At 48.3% G+C, this 20,133-nt stretch overlaps 1 protein-coding gene across 3 annotated transcripts; it reads left to right on the top strand.

Moving 5' to 3' along the window:
• The first annotated feature begins 41 nt into the window (after positions 1-41).
• Positions 42-12,243, top strand: C6H10orf95 (chromosome 6 C10orf95 homolog). 3 transcript variants are annotated; one of them, XM_056495664.1, is made up of 3 exons: positions 42-619; positions 9,832-9,943; positions 10,611-12,243. In XM_056495664.1, the coding sequence occupies exon 3, from the start codon at positions 10,675-10,677 to the stop codon at positions 11,347-11,349; it is 675 nt and encodes a 224-aa protein (XP_056351639.1). In that variant the 5' UTR covers positions 42-619; positions 9,832-9,943; positions 10,611-10,674; the 3' UTR covers positions 11,350-12,243. The 3 variants fall into 3 exon arrangements, with proteins under 3 accessions (XP_056351639.1, XP_056351638.1, XP_056351640.1); XM_056495663.1 differs by lacking the exon at positions 9,832-9,943; XM_056495665.1 differs by lacking the exons at positions 42-619; positions 9,832-9,943 and adding an exon at positions 3,423-3,516.
• Positions 12,244-20,133: the final 7,890 nt, after the last annotated feature.

Genomic DNA, 20,133 nt, shown 5'->3' with positions numbered 1-20,133 from the left:
TGCATCCTGGCAAGTGAAGCCACCGACACCTCCCGGCAGCCATCGCGTGTGAGGTCACTCCGCTCCCCTATTTGCATATCCCCGCCCCCGGCCGCACGGGCCTTTCTGGGCCGGCGCCATCTCTATGGTCCGTCCACCCGTCGCCATGGAAACGCGGCCTGGCCGGGATCTCCAGCCCTTGGAGTCAGGGAATCGTGGAATCATCAATATTGCACGAGATCTTCAAGTTTATCCAGTCCACCCGCCAGCCCAGTGCCACCACTGTTACGCCTAAGCCACTGAACCATATCACTCAGTGCCAGATTTGGAGGCCTCCTGAAAACCTCCAGGGATGGCAACTCCACCACCTGGGCAACCAATTACAATGCCTGACCACTGGAACAGCGGAAAAAAAAAATCTGATATTTAATCTGTATCGCCACTTTCCCAGTTTGTGGCCATTTTCTCTGTCCCTGCCACTGTAGAGGAGACCAGCCTCCACCTCATTGCAACCTCCTATTTTGTAAAGTTTGTAAAGAGCAATGAGATCCCCCCTGAGCCTCCTCTTGTCCAAAGAGCATATGCCAAATTGAAGAATGACATAGTGGAAACAAAAATATATACCTGGCTGCTTGAGCAGGTGAGGCAGTAATCCAGCAAATATCTGGTCTCAGTAATCAGCAACTTACATTTCCCTCCCACAATTAATTTCCATTCATCCTATGTATTTCAGAAAATATGGACTATCATTGTTCATTATCATTTAAGATACCTCTGTGGCCCTTTCTCTCAAAGAAGCAACTCTTATGTTCAGTATATACATCACCATCCCTCTCTCAAGAAGCAAGTGTTGCTTCCATTTAGCTGTTCTCCAATTTCACCAGGGGAAATTTCACCACGAAAAATGAAGGCAAAAGCCAAGTACTATGTACAGATATTATTGCACCCTATCACTTGCCAATGTTTTTGCACATTAGACTTACTAGTAGCTTCTTAAGCAGGTCATTTTTATAAATTTGTAGAAGCCAGACAACTAAATGTAATCAACATGGTTTGTAATTAAAGAGTGATTTGTAGGTATTTAGCTTCAGCTATTGAGATCACCTGCAGCAGAGCAAGGCATAAGGCACTAATCAAGGAATCATTTAGTTTGGAAAAGACCTCTAAGATCATGGAATCAGGAAGCATCTCCAAGGAGCTGCACTACTGCTGCTGTTGTGCTGGGTGATGATGAGCTGCCCTTGCAGACAGTCACCCATTCAAAACTCCTGAGGAGATTTCTGTCTGTAAAGACACCACAGTGCAGGTGCTAACAATAAGGTAGTGGTGATGGGAGCCACTGATATTGCTTCTTACTTAATTAGGAGCTGTAGGAGCTGTGAGTATAAATACCAGCTTGGTTGTAGCTGAGAGTGATTAAAAGGCTTGGGGGAAACAAAATTAAGTGGGAGCTGGAGGGGTTGTTTCTGTACTGTCTAATGGGAGAGTCTCCTCTGTATTAGTCTGTTGCTTTAAAGGTTATAGTTCTTTAAGTTTTGTTAACAGCATTTTGCTGACTTGAGAAATAACCTGAAATTTTGGTAAGTGTCTTTCAGGTTTTTCTGTACTGGCTTTATGTCTCATTTTAGCTGCTTCTTTACTCATGTTGTGTACCCTTGTTCCCTGTCTGAGCATGTAATGTAATTGCTAAAGGAATGAGCTTCCTGTTGCTGCCTTTAGGTATAAGGGCAAGTTCAGGCAAGTTTTGTAGCCCTGGTTACCACAGGAAAAACTTCTGTAAGGTGTAATGTGGTATCTTAGGGCATCTTCTTACTCTCTGTGTATCCTTAAGGCACTTCAGTGAAAAAGAACCTGTAGAATGTAATCTGCTTTCTTAATATCATGGTTGTATATCCTACTGTTCCTTGGTTAAGTGGAGGCATTCTCTTGGTTGTCTTTTCTCTGCCTGTGAGTATGTGTGTGCCAAGCAAATGTCTCTGTGTTCTACGTTTGTAGACTGAGCTGTTTTGCACTGTTGCTGCAGTTATATGCTACCTTAAATGTTTGTAGTAGCAGAGCAGTGTACAACTGAGATGTTCTGTATTTTGCCTGGCTTTTTAAAAACACAACTCCCTTTGGAGGTGGTGTCCCTTTCACATCTCCTGTTTGCTCATGTGAGTGTAAGTCTGTGTACAGTAGCATAACTTGGTTATGGTATTGATTCATGCTAGTGCTCTACTCTGTAGCATTCCTTGTGCAACCTGCTTGTGAAAGATACTAATGTAAATTGTTATTGTTATGTGATGAGAGACTTTAAACAATTTAATTTGGAAAAAATTATGTAGAAAGATCTTTGATTGTATTCCTGGAAACACAAGATTTTATTTTGATTCCTATTTTTAAAAAAATCAATAATGTTATTTGTGAGCTATGTTCTATATTGTCTAAAGACCATAACAGAAGGTAGTTGGTTTTTGGTTTTTGTTAAGTTATAACCAAGTTGTAGATCAGCAGATGCTGCATCTGTCTGCCTTGGGGATGCAATAAGAGCAGTATTCCCATGGGTAATTCTAGCTCAGATGCTTGAACTTACACTAGAAATGCAGTGTGTGTTGCTGTTGTAACACAAAACCCCCTTATATGCTAGAGGAGTATGTTGTATGTAATACAACCTCAAAGGCTGGATAATCTTTCCTGCTCTTAGGGTGCTGATTCCCTGGGAAGACTTAGTGCACGTGCATAAGACTATGCCTTCTGTACTTCTGCATATCCATCCTGGCTGCAGGATATGTGGGAATGGTATCTAAGCGTATTTAAAGACTGAAGAGTTAAAATGCAACTAGCTTTCTGTAACACTGGTGTCTGTCAACAGAGGAAACCTACTGTGGGTACACATTCCCTCTGGAGACCTAGGCTGGGTGATCTGTTAACTCCTTTGCAGGATATCAGTAGACTCTCCCAAGAGCACTTCAAGGACAAAGACTTGTAATCAAGCAGCTGAGAGAGCAGGATGCTGAGGAAGTACAAAACATGTTGCTTTATTATGCAAACTGTCTGTGTGTAAGATAAGAAAGTGCTGGTAGGTAACTAGAGCTGGGCATGGGAATTAAGGCTGGAATTGAATTATTTGTCTTGGAATGTGTAAAATAAACAATATATAACCAGGAGGAACCAGATAATTATGGAGTGTCTGAAGCAGCTTTTGCAGGGTAAAAGCGTTCAAGGTCACCTGCATCATATCAGTAATACCATGTAAGACTGAGATTGCCAAGGTAACGATATTGGAGTTGTCAGGCTTAAATATGGATGTGGCAAAACTGAGGAACAAATAATCTGGGTGGATTGGCTGTTTGGGAGGAGACTACCATAAGGGAAGTGTGAACGTGCCAGAAAAAGTGGATCTTGAAATAGAGGAATAAAATATAAAGTGAGACAAAGGTAAGATCAGCTGACTGAAGGACTGCAGGTATCTGTGAGTGGTAGTGAAGTCTGAGGACTCAAGCCCACAGGAATTAATGAAGTGATGCTCCTTGAACAAGCTGCTGGACTCTGCATCAGGTCTATGTTGGAAAGAATTATTGTGGGAGGGCAGAGCAAATTGGGGTGGATGTGCATCCTAGTGCTAAGTGGTGTGGGAGGGAAGGGTGACTCAATAGCATCATGTGTGGTTTGTAAGACTTGATTAGTAGCTTCATAGCTGTGTGCAAAGTGATATAAATAGCCATGAGATGCTACTGGTGTATTAATGAGGTTATTGGTGATTTAGTTGACTTATTGTGTGCTTGATATAAGCTAGTGCCCTGAGTCTGTTCGCTTAACACTGCAATATGGAGGGGAATAGCTGGGCAGAAGTCACAGCTGGGGGGCTCACCCAGGACTTCCTAATTTGGAACCTTGAGCTAACTGATAGTGAGGTCTTTTCTTTGAAGAAGAGCATGTGTGGATGGAGGTGAATTTCAGGTGAACTCCCCACTAAGAGGAGGAGCATGTCTGCGCAGGCTGTATTTTAACATGGAGGAGAGCCTTAGTACTGAATGCTATGAAATGCACATTAGAATATGCTCAGCTAAAGAAGAGAGAGTAGTGTCTGGAAATGGTTTAAATGAGAAAACGTGGTGGCTGGGATGCTGAGACACGGGATACAGATCTGAGCTTCAGGTGAGGAAGGCATCTGATGCAAAGAGTGTCTGCAGTGGTTATTGGAAGATGAGAATGGTGGTGGTAGAAGATTTAATAACACTGAAGTTAGGCTAAGCCAAAAGAGAAACTGTAGAGTATATCCAAAAATGGATATTCTTGTGCAGCAGACACCTACCCAGAGAGATCTGAATAGGTGACAGTGTCAGGATCACCATGATGCCAGCAGGGATGTTTTCTAGAGCTTTGCCTGCTGATGCAGTCACCCTGTGGTAACACTCATCATGTTTTATTCTTGGTGGCACAGTTGCTCCAGAGCTGCTGTTTTACCCAGCAGCTGCAGTCAGAGTAAGGAGTAGCTGCTCCAAACCTCTCTGTCACCAGCAGGTTGCATTTTGACTGCTATTTGAGCAGAGTTATGCAGCGGGGGGTGGTTTCTGGATAACTGCTGTCAAGTAAAGACTTGCTCTGCAATGACTTGGCCTTTTCCTGGGGTTTTGGTTTCATACAGAGTCTGGGCTTTGCACAGATCTCAGAAACAAATGCCAGACCCACACTAGACTTCAGTGCTTTCTGGGAATGTTGCTTTGAATAGTTGAAATGGATCTATTCCCTCTTCAAAGGGCCTCTATAAGGGGTGACTGACTGTAATATGCATTAGCTGCTATTTCCACAGTTACCAGTGCCAGCTGAAGCTCTTTTCCTCAGTGGTGCACTAATAACAGCAGGGTGAGACTGGTGTCTTCTGGCTTCAGAAGTTAAATTCTCCTTGGCTGAGCTGAAGGGATTGTTCATGGAGCTCTTAGATCAGCTGTGCTTGTGGTATCTTTCCAGTTGGCTTGGCCTGCTGTAAGAATTTGGGTAGTGAAGTAATTTCTGATAGAAAGGTCCCTGCTGTGGGGTGAAGGGAAACAGGGCCAGAGCCCCAGCATTTCTGGGGGAGTCTGGGGTTAGAGACAGGGGAGGCCTGTTCTCTACAGCATTGATTTGTATTGTTGCTAATAGCTATGGTCTGCTGGTACCTTGAACTAGGCATGATGCAGTAACCTCTTGTGCAAGTATTTAACACTTCTTGGAGTACTTTGCTGGGGCAGTATGGGTTGGTTTTCTCTTGGAGAGTGTAGCAAAATGTGGTGCTTTGTTTGGGGAGTTGAGTGGATTTGTGTTCAAAATTCAAGTTTTTACATTATTAAGTAGCACTAGCATGGGAATATGATCCTCTAGATAAAAAAACAAGGCCTGAAAAGGCCCAGCTTTTAATGAGCTATTGCATTTTCCTTGAATTCCCGTGTTGTTGCCAGGCATGCCTGGCTAAGAGAAAGCATCCCATTTAGGAAGGCAGCCAAGTGCCTGTGTCCTAAGACTTAGTATTGGTGGTGGAGATTCAAAGTTATTGTGTTGTGTGGCTTTTAGTAGTGCTCTCCCACCTCCCTGAGAAGTATTTGGGAGTCCTCTCCTGGATGAGTTTTATTGAAAAGAATTCAAACCAAGCATTACCTTAAGTTAGCAATAAAAGGATAGAAGTGACAAGAAAAAATATAAAACTGCTTTGTCATGATCTTTTCCCACACACTATCTCCAGCTACCAGGATGCTGGATAAGTGTGTGGGACTGACACCAGAATGATGGAAAACAAACCTTGGCTGAATAAAAATGTTCAATTTTAATATCTTACTTCAAGCACTCCTTGAAGTTTTGGATTAAAAAAAAAATCTTTCAAATCTTTGTCAGGTGGCAACAGTTTTGCAGACTCTGCTCAAAATGGGGAGACTAACTGGAAATAATGTATTACTTCATCTTCTTGGCTGGGAGAAATTGGTACTTTTTCAGTATTTGTTCCTGTACCCTTGGGAGTTGTTACAGAGCAATGGCAGGAGATCTGTGGGTTTTTGTTTTGGTTTGGTTTTTTTGTGGGGTGGGGAGAGGAGGAGCATGGGGAAGAAAAGCTAGAAAGAATAGTCTGAAAGCTTGAGTGCTGGAACAGAGGAAAGGATAACTTTATGGGGTCTTCATTTGAGCTGATTACAAGCTATGTAATGGGGCAAGAATAGTCTTGGTTGAGACTTACAGTAAACTAGGTGGCCATGTCCTCTCCCATGGGTCCAGTGTCTCTAAAGTTGTGTTGGCTTGCAGCATGTTCCCTGAGGAAGTATTCAAACCCATCCAAACTGCCAGCCTGACCTGGGGACCCTGCTTCAGCTGAACAGAAGACTTTGTGAAACTAGTCTCTCTAGATGTGAGACACTTGTATGAAGTGTCATACACCTGTAAGTTGGTACTGCCCATGATAGTCAGGCTTACTTTAATCTTTCTCCTACAGAATGTGTAGTCTGGCATGGAAGTGAATATTTAGACTTTCCTCTGTTTTCTGTAGCTCACAGTGGTTTCTTGTGTTCCACAAATACCTAAAAACTAAATTCAAAGCTAGTCTAAGTAGTAGTAAAGTTCTACTGTCCTGAGAGCTTCAGAAAAGCCACAGTCCTCTGTATTTTTAGCAGGTAATTCCTGCTGCTTTAGATACTAGGAAAGCCCTACCAGACTTGGGCATTTTTGTTTTAACTAGTGGTGGATTCATCACCTGTAGTAACTGAGAGGGCTGAAACAAAAGCTTCTCTTATCAAATGTCCTCTCTAGTTTTGTATTGCAAACATTGCTTGGTTGCTCCATAGCAACTCTGTGTGGGGCAGCTGGTGTGAAGCATACTTTGCTTGGCAGGCCTTTTTTGGAGCTGTGGTGTCAGTCCCCTTGACCTGCACCAAGATGTTTGAGGAGGGAAAGACACTGCCAGATGACTGGGGCAGTGGGTAAGGGAATTGCTGGAGTCAGCTCTGGCAAGCCTGGGAATAGTCTGCAGGATCATGTTCTCACCAATCAGAGATGATCATCTTATGTTAGTTTTCTGTGACCATCTTTGGAGTTTTCTCTCCTTTTTATTGTGCCTGGTGTCTCATCCAGTTCCAGTCAAGTGGGATTTGAACCCTTTTCCAACAAGGTCAAAACTGCTGGAAAGGCTTTAAAAGACAGGCTGCCTTGTGTCCTGCTGTGGCCTTTCTTACTGCTTGGTCCCTTATTGTTCCCTGCTGCCAACCACTGCTCCCAGTGCCCTGGCTTGGGGAGGCTTGGCTCCCAGGCACAGCTTGCTGTCTGCCCATCCAGGCCATTTGTGCCACCATACCTGGCACGTACTGATGGATGTCAGTGGCTCTCAGGAGCAGGCAAGCATTTGGTGGAGCTTAGTTCAGGCTTTAAGGACTGTTTTGCCTGTTCCTGCTCAGGACATTCAAGTGCTGGGCAACAGAATGGTTCTTTTTAAACCAAGATATAGCAGAGCTTGAAAGTGAACTAAAGAAGGATGGTAGTCTGCAGAGACAGATCAGCTAGGATCCCCTATCCCTTTCTGGTCTTCAGTTGCTCCTGAAGAGTTGGAGGCTGTAGGATATTTACTTCCAAGACCAGGCCAGCTGGTACTGGAGAAACAAAATAAGTAGGAGCAGATGGATCATAGTATGGTTTAAGTTGGAAATGACTTAAAGATTATCCAGTTTCAATTTCTCTGCCATGGGCAGGGGCACCTTCCACTAGACTAGGTTTCTCAGAGCCCCATGAGGTCTCACCTGGAATGCTTCCAGGGATGGGGCATCCCCAGCTTCTCTGGGCAGCCTGTTCCAGTGCCTCCATTCACTCTCACAGTATAGAATTTTGGTTTCTAATATTCAATTTGAATTCAATCTTCATCATCTTAAAACCATTCCCCCTTGTCCTATCACTGCTTGCCCTTGTGAAAATTCCCTTGCCTCCCAGAAAACTCTTTTTGGAGACCCCCTTTAAGTATTGGAAGGTGTTATAAGGTCTCCTTGAGAAGAAACTGGGGATTGGACTCCTTCCTCAAGGGGTACCATTTAATGTTGGTGTTTGGAGTTGGTTTTCTTAAGCATCTAGCTTTTGATGCCTTCCAGCCATCAGATGGCCTGATAAATGATCACCTTCCAGGCAAACTGTTTTCCCTGAAGCAGTGTCTGCTATTACTTCCTGCTAAGTGTGGGACAGGATCAGGCAAGCTGGCAGTGGTATTTTCAGAGACCTCTTCTCCTGTACACATGGATTTGTCATGCTGTGGCTCAGCCTGAAGGTCAGTATGAACAATAGGCAATTGTGTAGTGGTGGGGTAAACTGCACTCTCAGCCCCGGGAGCACCGGGGTGCAGCCCTGCCCCGGGCAGGGCAGGAGCATTGTGCCTCCTGCATACCAAAACCTTGTTGCAACACAATGCTCTGAGCATTCAGAGCAGTGCCGAGCCTGCTGGGAGCTGGGGCTCTGTGCCTTGTGCCTGTGCAGGTAAGATTGTGTCTGAGCAATCTGAGAGCTCTATGCTAGGGAGCAGGCAGGGACAGGGCAGCACCGGGCAGCTGTGCAGTGGAGCCCGGCAGAGGCCACCCTGCCAAGGCTTGCTCTGATGGGTTTGCAAACTTCTTCTGGGCTGTGAAGTCTTGTGTAGGCTGTCAACATACTCCTCCCGGGTGATCTGCTTCCAGGGAAATGGATCTGCTTCTGTGCTGGGGCATGTGACAAATGCTGCCCTGAAGCACTTCTAGTCCCGCTTAATCCTCATCTTGTTCTCTCTTCAGTTTGCTTCCTCTTGTGGGTCATCCTGCCATGCTGAGCCACCAGCTTGTTCCTCTTATCTTCCTTCAGTGTAAAATCAAAGCAATTAGTAGCTGTGCTCAGGCTGCCTTGTGATATACCCTTGTGATATATAAAGTCTAGATGGCCTGTCAATCCTTCTCCTTGCAGCTGCCAGGACGACCTGGGAGCAATGATGCTGAAAGCCAAAATGCAGGTGCTATAGAAGCTTTTGAGTGAGATCTGGTCATCAAGTAGATGTGAACAGCTTCTCCAGGATTGTCCTTAGCTGGCATGGCACAGTCCACTGACCCAACAGAAGGGATGGAAGCTGGGCTTTGTTTTGTAGGATGGATACAATAGCTGCACCCTGTGCAGACCACTTGCTCTGAAATACAAGCACTTCACAGAAGTGTGGATCTCAATAGAGGATGCATGGATGAGCTCTTTAAAGAGGGGCTGAGACTGGTTTTCAAGATGAGACCACTTATTCCATTTGCTCACCTGTACTGCCATTGACATACAACACCCCTTTGGATTTTTGTGGTGGTTTTGAGCAAGTTAAGGCAAGTAGGTAATGAAATTTGTTTCATTTCCTCCTATTTGAGAGGGTGATGGTTATGATGGGCCTTGTCTCCAAGGGTGCTGCCTGGTCTTGACTGAATGTTCCAGTGCTGTTCCCTGTATGGGGTGAAGGCTTCTAGGCCTGAACCAATGACAAAAGTAGGCTTGAGCTAGTTATTGTACATTATGAATGTAAAAAAAGAAAAACCTCAATTTTGTAGTACCCAACATTGCTTGTGTCAGGCAACACTTAAAGGACTGCTGAACTTTCATATCTCTTTCTTGGTCAACACGTGTGTGAGACACAACTCTAGTTCAGGCTGAAGCAAGAAGAGCCCACAGGATCTGAGCTCCATGGGGAAAAAAAAAAAATCTGATTTGCTGCCTTTAGTTCTGTGCATGGTCTTTTCCTGTCTCTGATAGCATAGGGCTGTTTGGGTTATTTTTTGGGTGGTTTTTTTTTTTTTTGGTTTGGTTTTGTTGGGGTTTTTTTTTGTTTGTTTGTTTTTGTTTTTTTTTTTTTGCTATGTGCAGCTTCCTTTCCTGCCCTAGGGGTGAGGATAATGAGTCATGGGAGGACATTGCTTCATGCCCTGGAGGATGCTTGGATATCTGGCAAGGGCAGGCTAGGAGCAGATTCAGCTGTAGGTCAGAGTTGCTCAAGGTAAATGCACACTTTAACTAGTGAGACCAGAAAGACAAACCTGTACATGAGAACTTGTCAGAGGAAATGGCATATGCCTGGATTTTGCTTTAGAAATAAACAGTAGCTCTTTTTTGCTTATCAGAGTAAAAGCAGAGCTTTGGGAGGATGGGGAGAGAGTCAAGGACAATTGAAGATCTTTTTATTTAAGATTTCCTTGTCTGGGCAGGATGGCAGTTGACTTGAAAGCAAGGTTGGGCTGCTGCCTCCTTTTCTTTTGTTGCCTGCTTAATTTATTTCTTTCCCTTGTGGCTGCCTTCCCCATGCTTATGCCTGCTCAAGGGCCTTCAGCTTCTTGCAGTGTCTTGCTGCCTCCCAGCACTGCAGGCACAAGTCATGAGGATATGAGGTTGACTGTTCTGCCCTTGCTGGTCTTTGTCAGCTTGTTCTCATATTTGAAACTCTGAGATGTGTGGGTTAAATGATGTCTTGCAGAGCAGCTAACAGGCAATCACTGGTAATGTGGCTCCCTTGTTCTACGTAGGTTACTGCTCCTGAAAGCTGTGGGGAGCTCCTTGTATTAATTATTAATTAGCTTTTATGTTTACAGTGCTAAGTGTATCTCCCCATTCAGCCTGAAATGTATATAACCAATAAAATTGTTTCTCTTCCCCTTCTGTCCTCATAGCTTTTGAAACTCAGCAACTGCTCTAGAGAAGGGTCTTCTGTGTGAAACCCCAGGCTCCTGTACAATGTACCAGTCCAGCTTTGTGCCACGGGAATATTACCCAGCCATGATCCCACCTTCTGCCTACACCTACCCCCCGCTGCGGCCTGGGAGAGCAGAAGACGTGCCCAGCTCTGTGACGTTCCCTCCCATCCGCATGCACAACCTCTACAGCCGCCCCATCACCTTTGTGGTGGACCGGAACAGCTACCCTGACTATGTGGGAGGGCAGGTGGAGTATCATCATCTCTACAGTGCCTCCAATCCCTATATCCATCCATACCACCCCTGGCACTTCGCTCCCATGCTCCCTATCCCTCTCTACAATCCCTATGCAAGCTACCATCCCTATGCTGCCTGCCAGAGATCAGATCAGTATCAAGACACGTGGCCTGAAGGCTTCACAATGAGAGGGGAGCTTCAATGGGGGAAGCTTGGAAAGGTGTTTGGGCCAAGGAAAGACCTCCCAGAATTTGTGAAGGATGATCTCCGGAGGGTTTATGGCACCTACCCCCGGACCAGTGTTTCCATATCCTATCGGAAAGGAGAGTTCTTGGTCAAGGGAGACCCCAAGACAGAAGACCAGGAATATGGAGTGGAGAAAAAGGTTATCCAGCAGGCTGTGACCCCCAGTGCCAGTGAGGCAGATGACAGCAGTGAGGACCGGAACCGTAAAAAGAAAAAGAAACTGAGACGCTGAGGTAGTCAGATACCCAGTGGACTGATGCTCCAGTACCCTCATGGGAGCCAGCTGGCAGCTCTTTTGGTGTGGTTGGCAATTAACACAAGCAATGGGTGCCACCATTCCTGTTGGTTTCTTTTAGTTGCTCCCCATTCTCTACAATCTTGTGTCAGATCTACTCTTTTTGATGCACAATGCCCATCTGTGGAGAAACCACATGACACTTGACTCTTGATCAGTTCATTGGTCCTGGTTTTGAAACAAACACTTGATTTACACTGGTTTGATTGACTGGTCACAGCTTGGTAGGGCATCTCCAAACTGCAGCCCTTGATCAGAGAAGATGGGCCTCTTCTTACCTTGTCCAAGGGAAGGGCCTGTAAGCTGGTTCTCTTCCTGGAGAGATAAAAACTGAATTTCCTTCAGGCTGAGGGTAGTGCAGGGGTTCTTGAACACTTTAAAGAGCAATTGTCTGCTTGTCACTGCTGTTTGACCGTATCATTGTACTTTATCACTACGTGAGGCCTGTATGCAGCACTTCCCTACACTCTGGTGTCCCTATCTTCTTACACTTGTTAACATGGTGCTCAGTACTCCTGGCCACATGTCTGTACTGAAACTGCTGCTGAGGCCTTGCTCTGGGTCTGACTTGGCTCTAGTTGGAGGTGCTGGCCCTCCAATGAGGTTACTGGTGTTGTGTGAACCACAACACACCCATAGCTTGGTGGTTGTACCGGAAGGGCTGTGCTGAAAGCCTGGAGGACTGTGAGGGGAGTGAGTCTTACTTGCAAACTTCTGTACCTTTTAAATTACTATAAAAAATAAAAGAAACCTCAAATGCAAATACTTATTTTTGAGCTTTAACTACCTAACATCAGTCTCTTTTGTGAACCACTTGCAATCAGATCTGGCACCTTTATGTGAAGTTAGGGATGGCTTCTGCCATGGTTCATGCCCAGCCATGGTGGTTTGTCTTGCTTGGCAGTACCCTGCCTTGCCCTAGTTTGTTTTCTCTCCGCTTCTCTAGGGACCAGCAGGAACTTTATAAGCATACAGGAGAAACAGGGGGCCTTCTGTCCCCCTATAGTCTCCCCCTGACCTCCCACATGGGAGGCAATGGGATGTTACCCATCTGCCTAGCAAAGCAGAGACTGAGAGTGAACTTGAAGGCCCTTGGTTGTTTTGAATTGCTATAGAGTGAAAGCAAGTGGATTTTTTTTTCAGTTAGTGCAACAGGTTTTGTTTAACCAATTGCCAAAATGTCTTGGCAACTGCCTGCATTTCCCCTTCCCCATTTATCTTCTTGGAAATGTGTTAACTGATGCCAGACAAAGCTGCAAGAGGGCTGAACAAGAAAAACTGCTGTAGAAACCTTGGACCAAACTGATGCTCCTTGGCTGTGTTGCAAACAGTGCCAGTGGGACTTGCTGAATGGGCTAGAAAAGGCCTCCATTAATGACTGCTGGCTAATCAGTTATGCTTTTGGTTACCTAGTGTAGGAAAAAGGCAGCAGTTACTGCTGGATTAGTTGTTTGTTGAGGTTTTTTTTAATATCTTCCTTGGCTGAGCAGGCTGTCCTGCCCAGTTAGGGATGTGCAGTTAAATATCCTGTCCTGCTCCAGCCTTGCATTGGTGGTGCACTCCCTGTCCCTCCAGCAGCAGCAGCTCCTTTGGGCAGTTGAACCCAAAATTCATGCATTGGGTCCTTGTGCAGCTCCTCAGTGGGGTGTGGGAAGGAGTTTCTTTCCCATCCCCTGGAGCTGTTGTGGGACACAGCTGAGCTGTCAGAACTGGATGCTGCCTGGCATGGGCAGGGGCTGCTTTAGGTGAGATCCTGTAAGAGATGTAAACCAGCTCTTCTAGGCAAGGTGAGAAGGAGCATGGGGTTTCCCATACAGTGATGTTGAAGTGCTACATAAATTGCAAAGACTTGCACAATAACTTATCCTAAATGCTATTCCTCCAAGTGTTTGGTTCCTGGTGGCAGCATGACATCATGTGATAATGGAAAGGTCCTCAAAACTCAAGGGGCATAGCCAGGCTCTCCCAGAGGTAAGTGATGGATGGGTAAAACCAGCCTGTTGCGTGCATAAATACTTTGTCTAAATAAGTGTCCCTGCTGGGGTCATCTCCAGGGCCCACAGGGAGACAGAGGGCATAACCTTTAACTTTACCCATCATGTCCTGTTTATCTTCTCCAAAGTTTTGTTTGGTTTTGCTGCCTGGACGCTGAACAGGAGATTGCTGGGCACACCCAGGCTGTTGTTCTGACAATGTGTATTTTTAGCAGAGGCTCACAATTGCATGCGGTACATCAGGAGGCAGCAATGTATTTATTTTCTCAAATGCCATTTCACTTCCAGAGGGAAGAAAACATTCTATAGTTAGGCTTTTTTTAAACTTGGGGTAAGATATGCCGTAAACATCTAGTAGCTCTCTGACGGCAGATATTTCTATGGTGGCCATAACTCCCTCCATCTCTAATCTGGAATCTTTGCAGGACCAAAGATTCACATATTCATTGTAGGAAGAGCTCACAGTTGCCTTCTCTTCTTGAAGGTTTGAGGCTCAGTTGCTGCCCAGCTGCAGAACTGAATCCATAGGGCATTTTGGAGGCTTTAACGCCTATGGAATTCAGTTCTCAGAGCCAAGCAGCCAGTGCGAGTCAGTTTCCCCTGGCTCCAACCAGCTGTGTCTCCATCTGCAAGGGGGGAAAAAATAGCAAAGAGCTCGTCATGTCTTTGACACAGGGCAGGCACTGAGCTGACCCAGATTTTTGCAACTGGGAGCTGCCACAAGAAGACTCTGGCACCTCTCACCCCAGAAGCGGCACAGACAGACGCAGCTTTCTTTGGAAACTTTGCTCAAGTTGGCCGGCCTTCCCCCCACCACTCCGCACTGCTTCAACATATCCTGTTGTTTGGAGTTTGTCAGCCCTGAGCTCTGCAAACTTGCTGCTAGATCTGTAAAAGAAACATAATTTCTGCCATCTGGGACTGGTATTGGTAGGTGTGTTGAGAATCCTCCTATGTATTTGCTTTGTGTGCAGGTGCCACACATCCTTTGCTCTAAACTGCTCTTCCTCAGTGTGTGTGTCTGAGAAGGGGCAAACTGTGCCATGGGGATGCTCAGTCCTATAGGAACAGCCCAGCACTCCCAGGCACTGACCCTCTGCTCCATTCATACTGAAAGCAATGCCCGCAGGAACCCCTTGAACTGGGAGGTACCAGCTGAGGGGAATGGTTTGTGCAGCTGGTGCTACCACGGATGGACCATAAGGTGCAAGAGCTTTCTGCCCATTTGGAAGTGGGAAAGGACACAGAGTGATTCTGTGTAAAATGAAGAGTGAAAGGTCTTTTCCAGATAAAAGAAAGTAGTCAGAGAGGGATTGGTTTCCATCTGTGTTAACCTGGGACTTGCTGGTGCATATACATGTGCTTTGCTTCCCACTGCCCCCACCCTCTGGTTTGGGCTGCAAAGCTCACATGCGTAGAGGGGCAGACTTGAGGGACACATGGGGATCCCTCTGAGCACCCACAAAGATGCTGATGCTGCCAGCAGTTTTGAGCAGCCTCACCCCTCAGTAGATGTTCACCTTCAAACCTGGGGACTGAGCTAAAGGCTGAAAAGCTTTTTCTTGGCTCAGCAATAGTTTGGCGCAGTTGTGATGATAGTGGCTCAGGCAGCACCAGGAGAGGATTCCAGCCCTTTGTCTGTATGCCAGCAGTGCAGAACAGCTGCCCTGGGGTCAGCAGAAGAGACGGGAAATGACACACTCCACTTTGGAGCATGGGCAAAGATTTCAATGGGGGAAGCACTGAGCAACTGTCACACGAGCAGTGAACTCCACGATTGCTCAACTGCTGGCCCAGGGCTCTATTTTAATCCCTCCGCTGGGAATTACAGTTCAGTTGGGGCAGCATGAACTCACCATCCTGATGCATGTAGCAAAGGAGCCAAACCCTGTTGCAAAAGCTGAGGAATCCCAGGCTGAAAGTGCCAGCTCTGGTGTATCCCAGGGACCACGTGCAGTAGTACCACAGGGGCTGCCTGGAGGGGCAGCAGTGGAGGGAGATGGAGTAAAGCAGAGCTTACACTGGGGTCCTCACCCTGCAGCAGGTGTTCAGGGTCAGAGGCAGCTCAGGGACCCAGCTGTGCATTGTGCTGGTTTTCAAACCACTGTGACTTGGCAGGGAGTTTTCGATAGCTCTGAGCTCCTCAAGCTCTGATCTTCCTCCTCCCCCTGCTCTGCAGGCAGCCACCTGTGCAATTGAGTGGGCAGGAAGGCAGCTTGCCAGAGACATTGCAGCCACATGGAAGCAAGCACCTGCCAGCCTGAAATGGTTGGCTTTGGGGCTGCTTGCAGTCCATCTCATGCCCATGGGGTGGTTACCCTACAGTCCCTGGCTATTTGAGTGCATGGAAAGCCTTTGTATTTCATTTTTTAAGATGTAAAACTCTACTCTGAGGCATTTACCTCACACTATTGATGGATGTCTGCTATTCAAAGTGCCATCCATCTGCCTTCATCCCTCTGCTGCTCTAAGAAACCACTGCTTTTAGAAACTGAAAGGCGCAGTCCCAGGAAAAGCCTTCCTCCTCATCTTCCTCCATGGGCTGATTTGCAAAGAAAGGGGAAGGGTTTCAAGCAGACATGCAGGTGAGCAGGATGGGGGTCAACACCAACAAGCTTTCCCTGATGGTCCTCCTTCCCTTGCTCCATGGCCCAGGGCAGTGATGTAGGTGTTGGGGCTGAGTGGGATGGCCCAGCAGCTATCTGATAAGGATTCCCCCATGCCCTGTGCCACACCCCCCCAAGGTGAGGCAGGGGACAGCTCCAGCACGATACTTTTGGCAACCCTACCTGTGCGTGCTGGGACTGGGGCATCCTATTGTCAAAATGCACCAGAAAGAGTTTGATTCAAGTGCAATGGAAAGCCCATGGGAGATGAGCTGGGAAAGAAATTATTCAAATGCAAACTCAGACAAGCTTCGATTCTGATTTCATTCCTGGCAGCTCCTGCAAGCAATGTCCCCATGGTATAGCATCTATGGCACCCTAGATGCTCTGCCTTTGCTCCTTGGTTTTCCTGACCTAGCTTTGTCCTGTGTTCCTTCACACAGGCAGGGCCAGGGCTGGATTTGCCCCGTACATTTGGGATTATCCCTTGCCTCTAGGAGGTCTGCACTGGAATCGGGTGCCAGATATTACCTGGGAGGGCAGGGATGAATGGGAGCCATCTCAGTAATCGGTATTTTACTGGTGTGATGGTGCCCTGCCCCGGCTTGACCTTGTGTTTTCTGGAGGCTGCATCAGGGCCAGGCTGCAGCACTGCATCATGTGGTGACCACTGCCCCAGAAGGAATTGCATCAGGCCAGCTGCCACCTCTGCAGGTGGGGGTTTCATAGCCCCACTGCAACCTGCATCCCCTACCCTGGAGTAGGAGCCCTTGGCTGAAAGGTTTGAGAGCTCCTCAAGGCTCCTGAACTCAGCCCAAAATGACAGTGAGTCAAGAGGCACTGCAGACAGTCATGTGCCCAGGAGGACACTGCTGCTGCGGGGATTTCTCTGTGGAGCTCAGCAGAAATGGCCACATGAGCAGATTTCCCCATGGCAAGCCCCGCTGGAGGCGATAGGAGGACGGAGAGAAGTAGAAGCTTGCTCGTGGCCAAGTCTGCTACTGGAGAGCTGTGCTGCAGAGGCACCGGCTCTGTCTGCCTTTACCTCTGCACTCCCTCCCTGCTGTGGGTACAGGGACAGGCTGGAGTGCTGCCCCGTTCCTCGCTCCTGTGGGAGACAAAGCACAAGCCACTGCTCCAGAGGGGACGTGACTCCCAGGCAGCGCCGGCACTCAGAGGTTAATGATTTGTTGCTTTATGTCTTTAAAAAAGCAGCAGCGCCCTCCTTTTGGCATTTCCAGCTAATTATCCCGAGAGTTACTGGTTAGCTAGGACGTGCCTAGGCCCAAGCAGTGGAGTCCTGTGGGTGCTGCACAGCCACCGGCACTGCGCTGACATGGTGGCCAGAGATTTATTCCAGAGAGTTTCACTTTGTCTTCCCGGAAAGTTTGTAGGAACGTGCCCCCCGCCGTTTAAAGTATGAGAAGCACGAGTCCGGTTTTGCAGGTTACTAAAAAAGCCACGGATAGAAGCGAAGATGCTCGTGCACGCACACGGTGTCTGCCACCTCCTGTCCCGCTCCCCGCAGCCGGGGCGGGTGCGTTGCCATCAGCCGAGAGACGTCACCGCATCCCCGCTGTTCGGCACGGGCAGAGCCGCCCTCTGCAGCGCCAGAGCAGCAGCCGAGAGATCCCCTCGTGCCCAGAGCCCCCGCTCCAGCGCAAACCCTCCCTTGACCTCGCTACTCACCGGCAGCTCTGGATCCCGTCGAGGCGGGTCTGCGGGCGGCGGGGCCGGAGGCACTGTTAAATATTGCAGCCGACTTACTCACTTCTCTTCCTGGACGGCAGTGCAGAGTTTCCACCCACTTCTTTCACCTTTGGTTTCCAGGCTTTCTGAGAAAAGGGGAAGCCGTGGGAGGGAGCAACCGGCATCCCCGTGCCAGGGCCACGGCCCCCAGCAGCCTCTCCTTCCCGGGAAGGGGCGGGTGCCAGAGGGGCCGCTTTCCCGGGAAACTGCGGCGTAGCTGGGAGTGCCTTGTGCTCGTGGCCCAGTACTCCACGACCCTCTTGGCTTAGGCAGATTTCCCTCCTCAGCCGAGTGGAGGGGGCACCTGAGTGCTGCCTCCTGGCACAAGCTCTAGGGTGGCTGCCTGACCAGCTTAGCTTCCACCTTTGGGAGCGAAAATTCCCCTGGGACTCAGTCCTACCTTGGCCTCACCCCACCAAAGCCCATTCAGTTCCTCCTTTAACACAGTGCCTCTGCAAGTGGAGACAGTGCCAGAATTGGGGCCACATACACATCACTGACATCTGTGATGAGCTGTGTCCATCCTCAGCCTGCAGAGCCCTGCCAGTAGCAGGTGCTGCCAAGGGCCTGGGCCTGTGCCAGCCAGCATTCCATTTGGCAGCCAGTATTTCATCCAGTGGCCATGCCCATTGGCACCACAGGGAGCTGGCTGTCCTCCCTGGGGACATTGATAGAGGATGTTCCCTGGGACTTTGTGGCCAGGCAAGTAGCCCCCACTGGCTGCTGCCAGCTCTGTCTGGCATGTGTCTGGTGGGACTCCTTTTTCCTAAAGTCTCTAGCATTCTGTCAGTGTCACCGAACACACGACCATTGTTTTTGCTCAGAAGTGATGTCAGGTTCCCCCAAGGTTCCCCTCTGCCAGAATCAGGAAATGAAAATCTGGGGCCCCAGCATTGGTTATGCCACTGAGCTGATGGTGTGGTGAGCACCACTGCTCCTTCTGTGCCATGGTGAGCAAACCCAGAAATAAACTGGCAAATCAGTTGATGGGGGATGGCGAGATGCCTCACATGCCTGACTGCCTGCACTGCCCTGCCCGGGCTTGACAGCTGCCCCGCAGGTTCCCCGCAGGAATTTACAGAGTGGTTTTGTCTTTTGGGAGCTGCCATGGTGTTTCTGGAGTGGGAAGCATCTAGAAGGCTCTGTCATGGGAGTGACCAAGCTGGACCCACAGTTTTATCAATGCAAGCCCCCAAAAGAGGCAACATCAGCAATTCAGGGCCTTGCAGTGTAATTTCAGGTGGTCAAGTGTGGTTTCGCTGCACACCTCAGCTTTGCATGATCTCCACTCTCTGATCTCCCTTAGCTCCATCAAAGAGCTGGACAGGAACTTTGGCATGTGGATCCATGACCTGAAATCTCTCTGATTTCTCAAGGCGGGGCTGCCCTCCGCTCACCTGCTGCAGTCACACCCAAACATGACACAGGTTATGAGCACCCAGCACTCCCTCCCCACAGCCATCACTTTTGGCAGCTCTTAGTGCCACACTGGAGGGCAGAAGATCTCCCTGCTCCTTCCTGCTCAACTCTTCCAAGGCAGCACTGCAGCATCAGGGATCCACCATTGGGGATGGGGCCTGGCCAAATCCCTCTCTACTGCTGGCTGCATTGCTTGTCCTTGCTGGGGTCAGACCTTGGGCATCCCTCTGGCTACTGCTCCTGATACCTTCCCCAGGACAAATTTTGCCCCTAGAGGGGTTATCCCCCTTCACAATTCCACAGCTGGCTTGGCCATTTCTTTGCACCCCTCTCCTTGGCACTTGGGTCCCCCACATGCTCTGTATGTGTCTGCCTGCTGGGAAGGGTCTGGGGAGCTCCTGAGCTGGAAAACCACTGGGGAACAGGGGAAGAAGCAAAGAAGCAGGCAAGAGAGAGACACAAATAGGGCAAATGGGATAAGCATCAGGGCAGCTCAGACTCTGCAAGGATGGGAGGAAGGGAGTGCACAGGTTTGCTGGTGAACAACTTTGCCAGCTCTCACAATGCAGGTTGTGGGAGGTAGAGTGTGCTTGGAGTTGGAGTGACTGCTTGAATCCCAGTTTTTATAGGTCTGGTCAGCAGAGGTGAGCGAGCAGAAGCAGCCTCTGGGGTCATCCCTTCCCTGCTGTTCCTAGTCCCCTTTTCTTCAGATTGCCCCAGTCTCCTTCAGCCAAAGGCAGTAGGTGTGAGTGAGGAGCAGCCTGGCCCAGCCTCCTGCAGAAGGACAGTGGCTTGGCATTTACTGGGGGGAAGTGGGAGCTTCCTGCAGCCTCACTGTGCTGGGAGCGTGGCTAGGTACGAGAGCCTAGGTTTGCCCTTGTCCTTTGGAAGAGGAGGCTGGGGAACTGCCCCTAAAAGGATGGGACTTCACCCTGGGGGGAGAAAATCCACCT

Source organism: Oenanthe melanoleuca, chromosome 6 (assembly GCF_029582105.1).
Source record: "Oenanthe melanoleuca isolate GR-GAL-2019-014 chromosome 6, OMel1.0, whole genome shotgun sequence".
NCBI lineage: Eukaryota > Metazoa > Chordata > Aves > Passeriformes > Muscicapidae > Oenanthe > Oenanthe melanoleuca.
The sequence above is the reverse complement of the archived record's forward strand: the minus strand, read 5'-3'. Positions and strand labels throughout refer to the sequence as shown.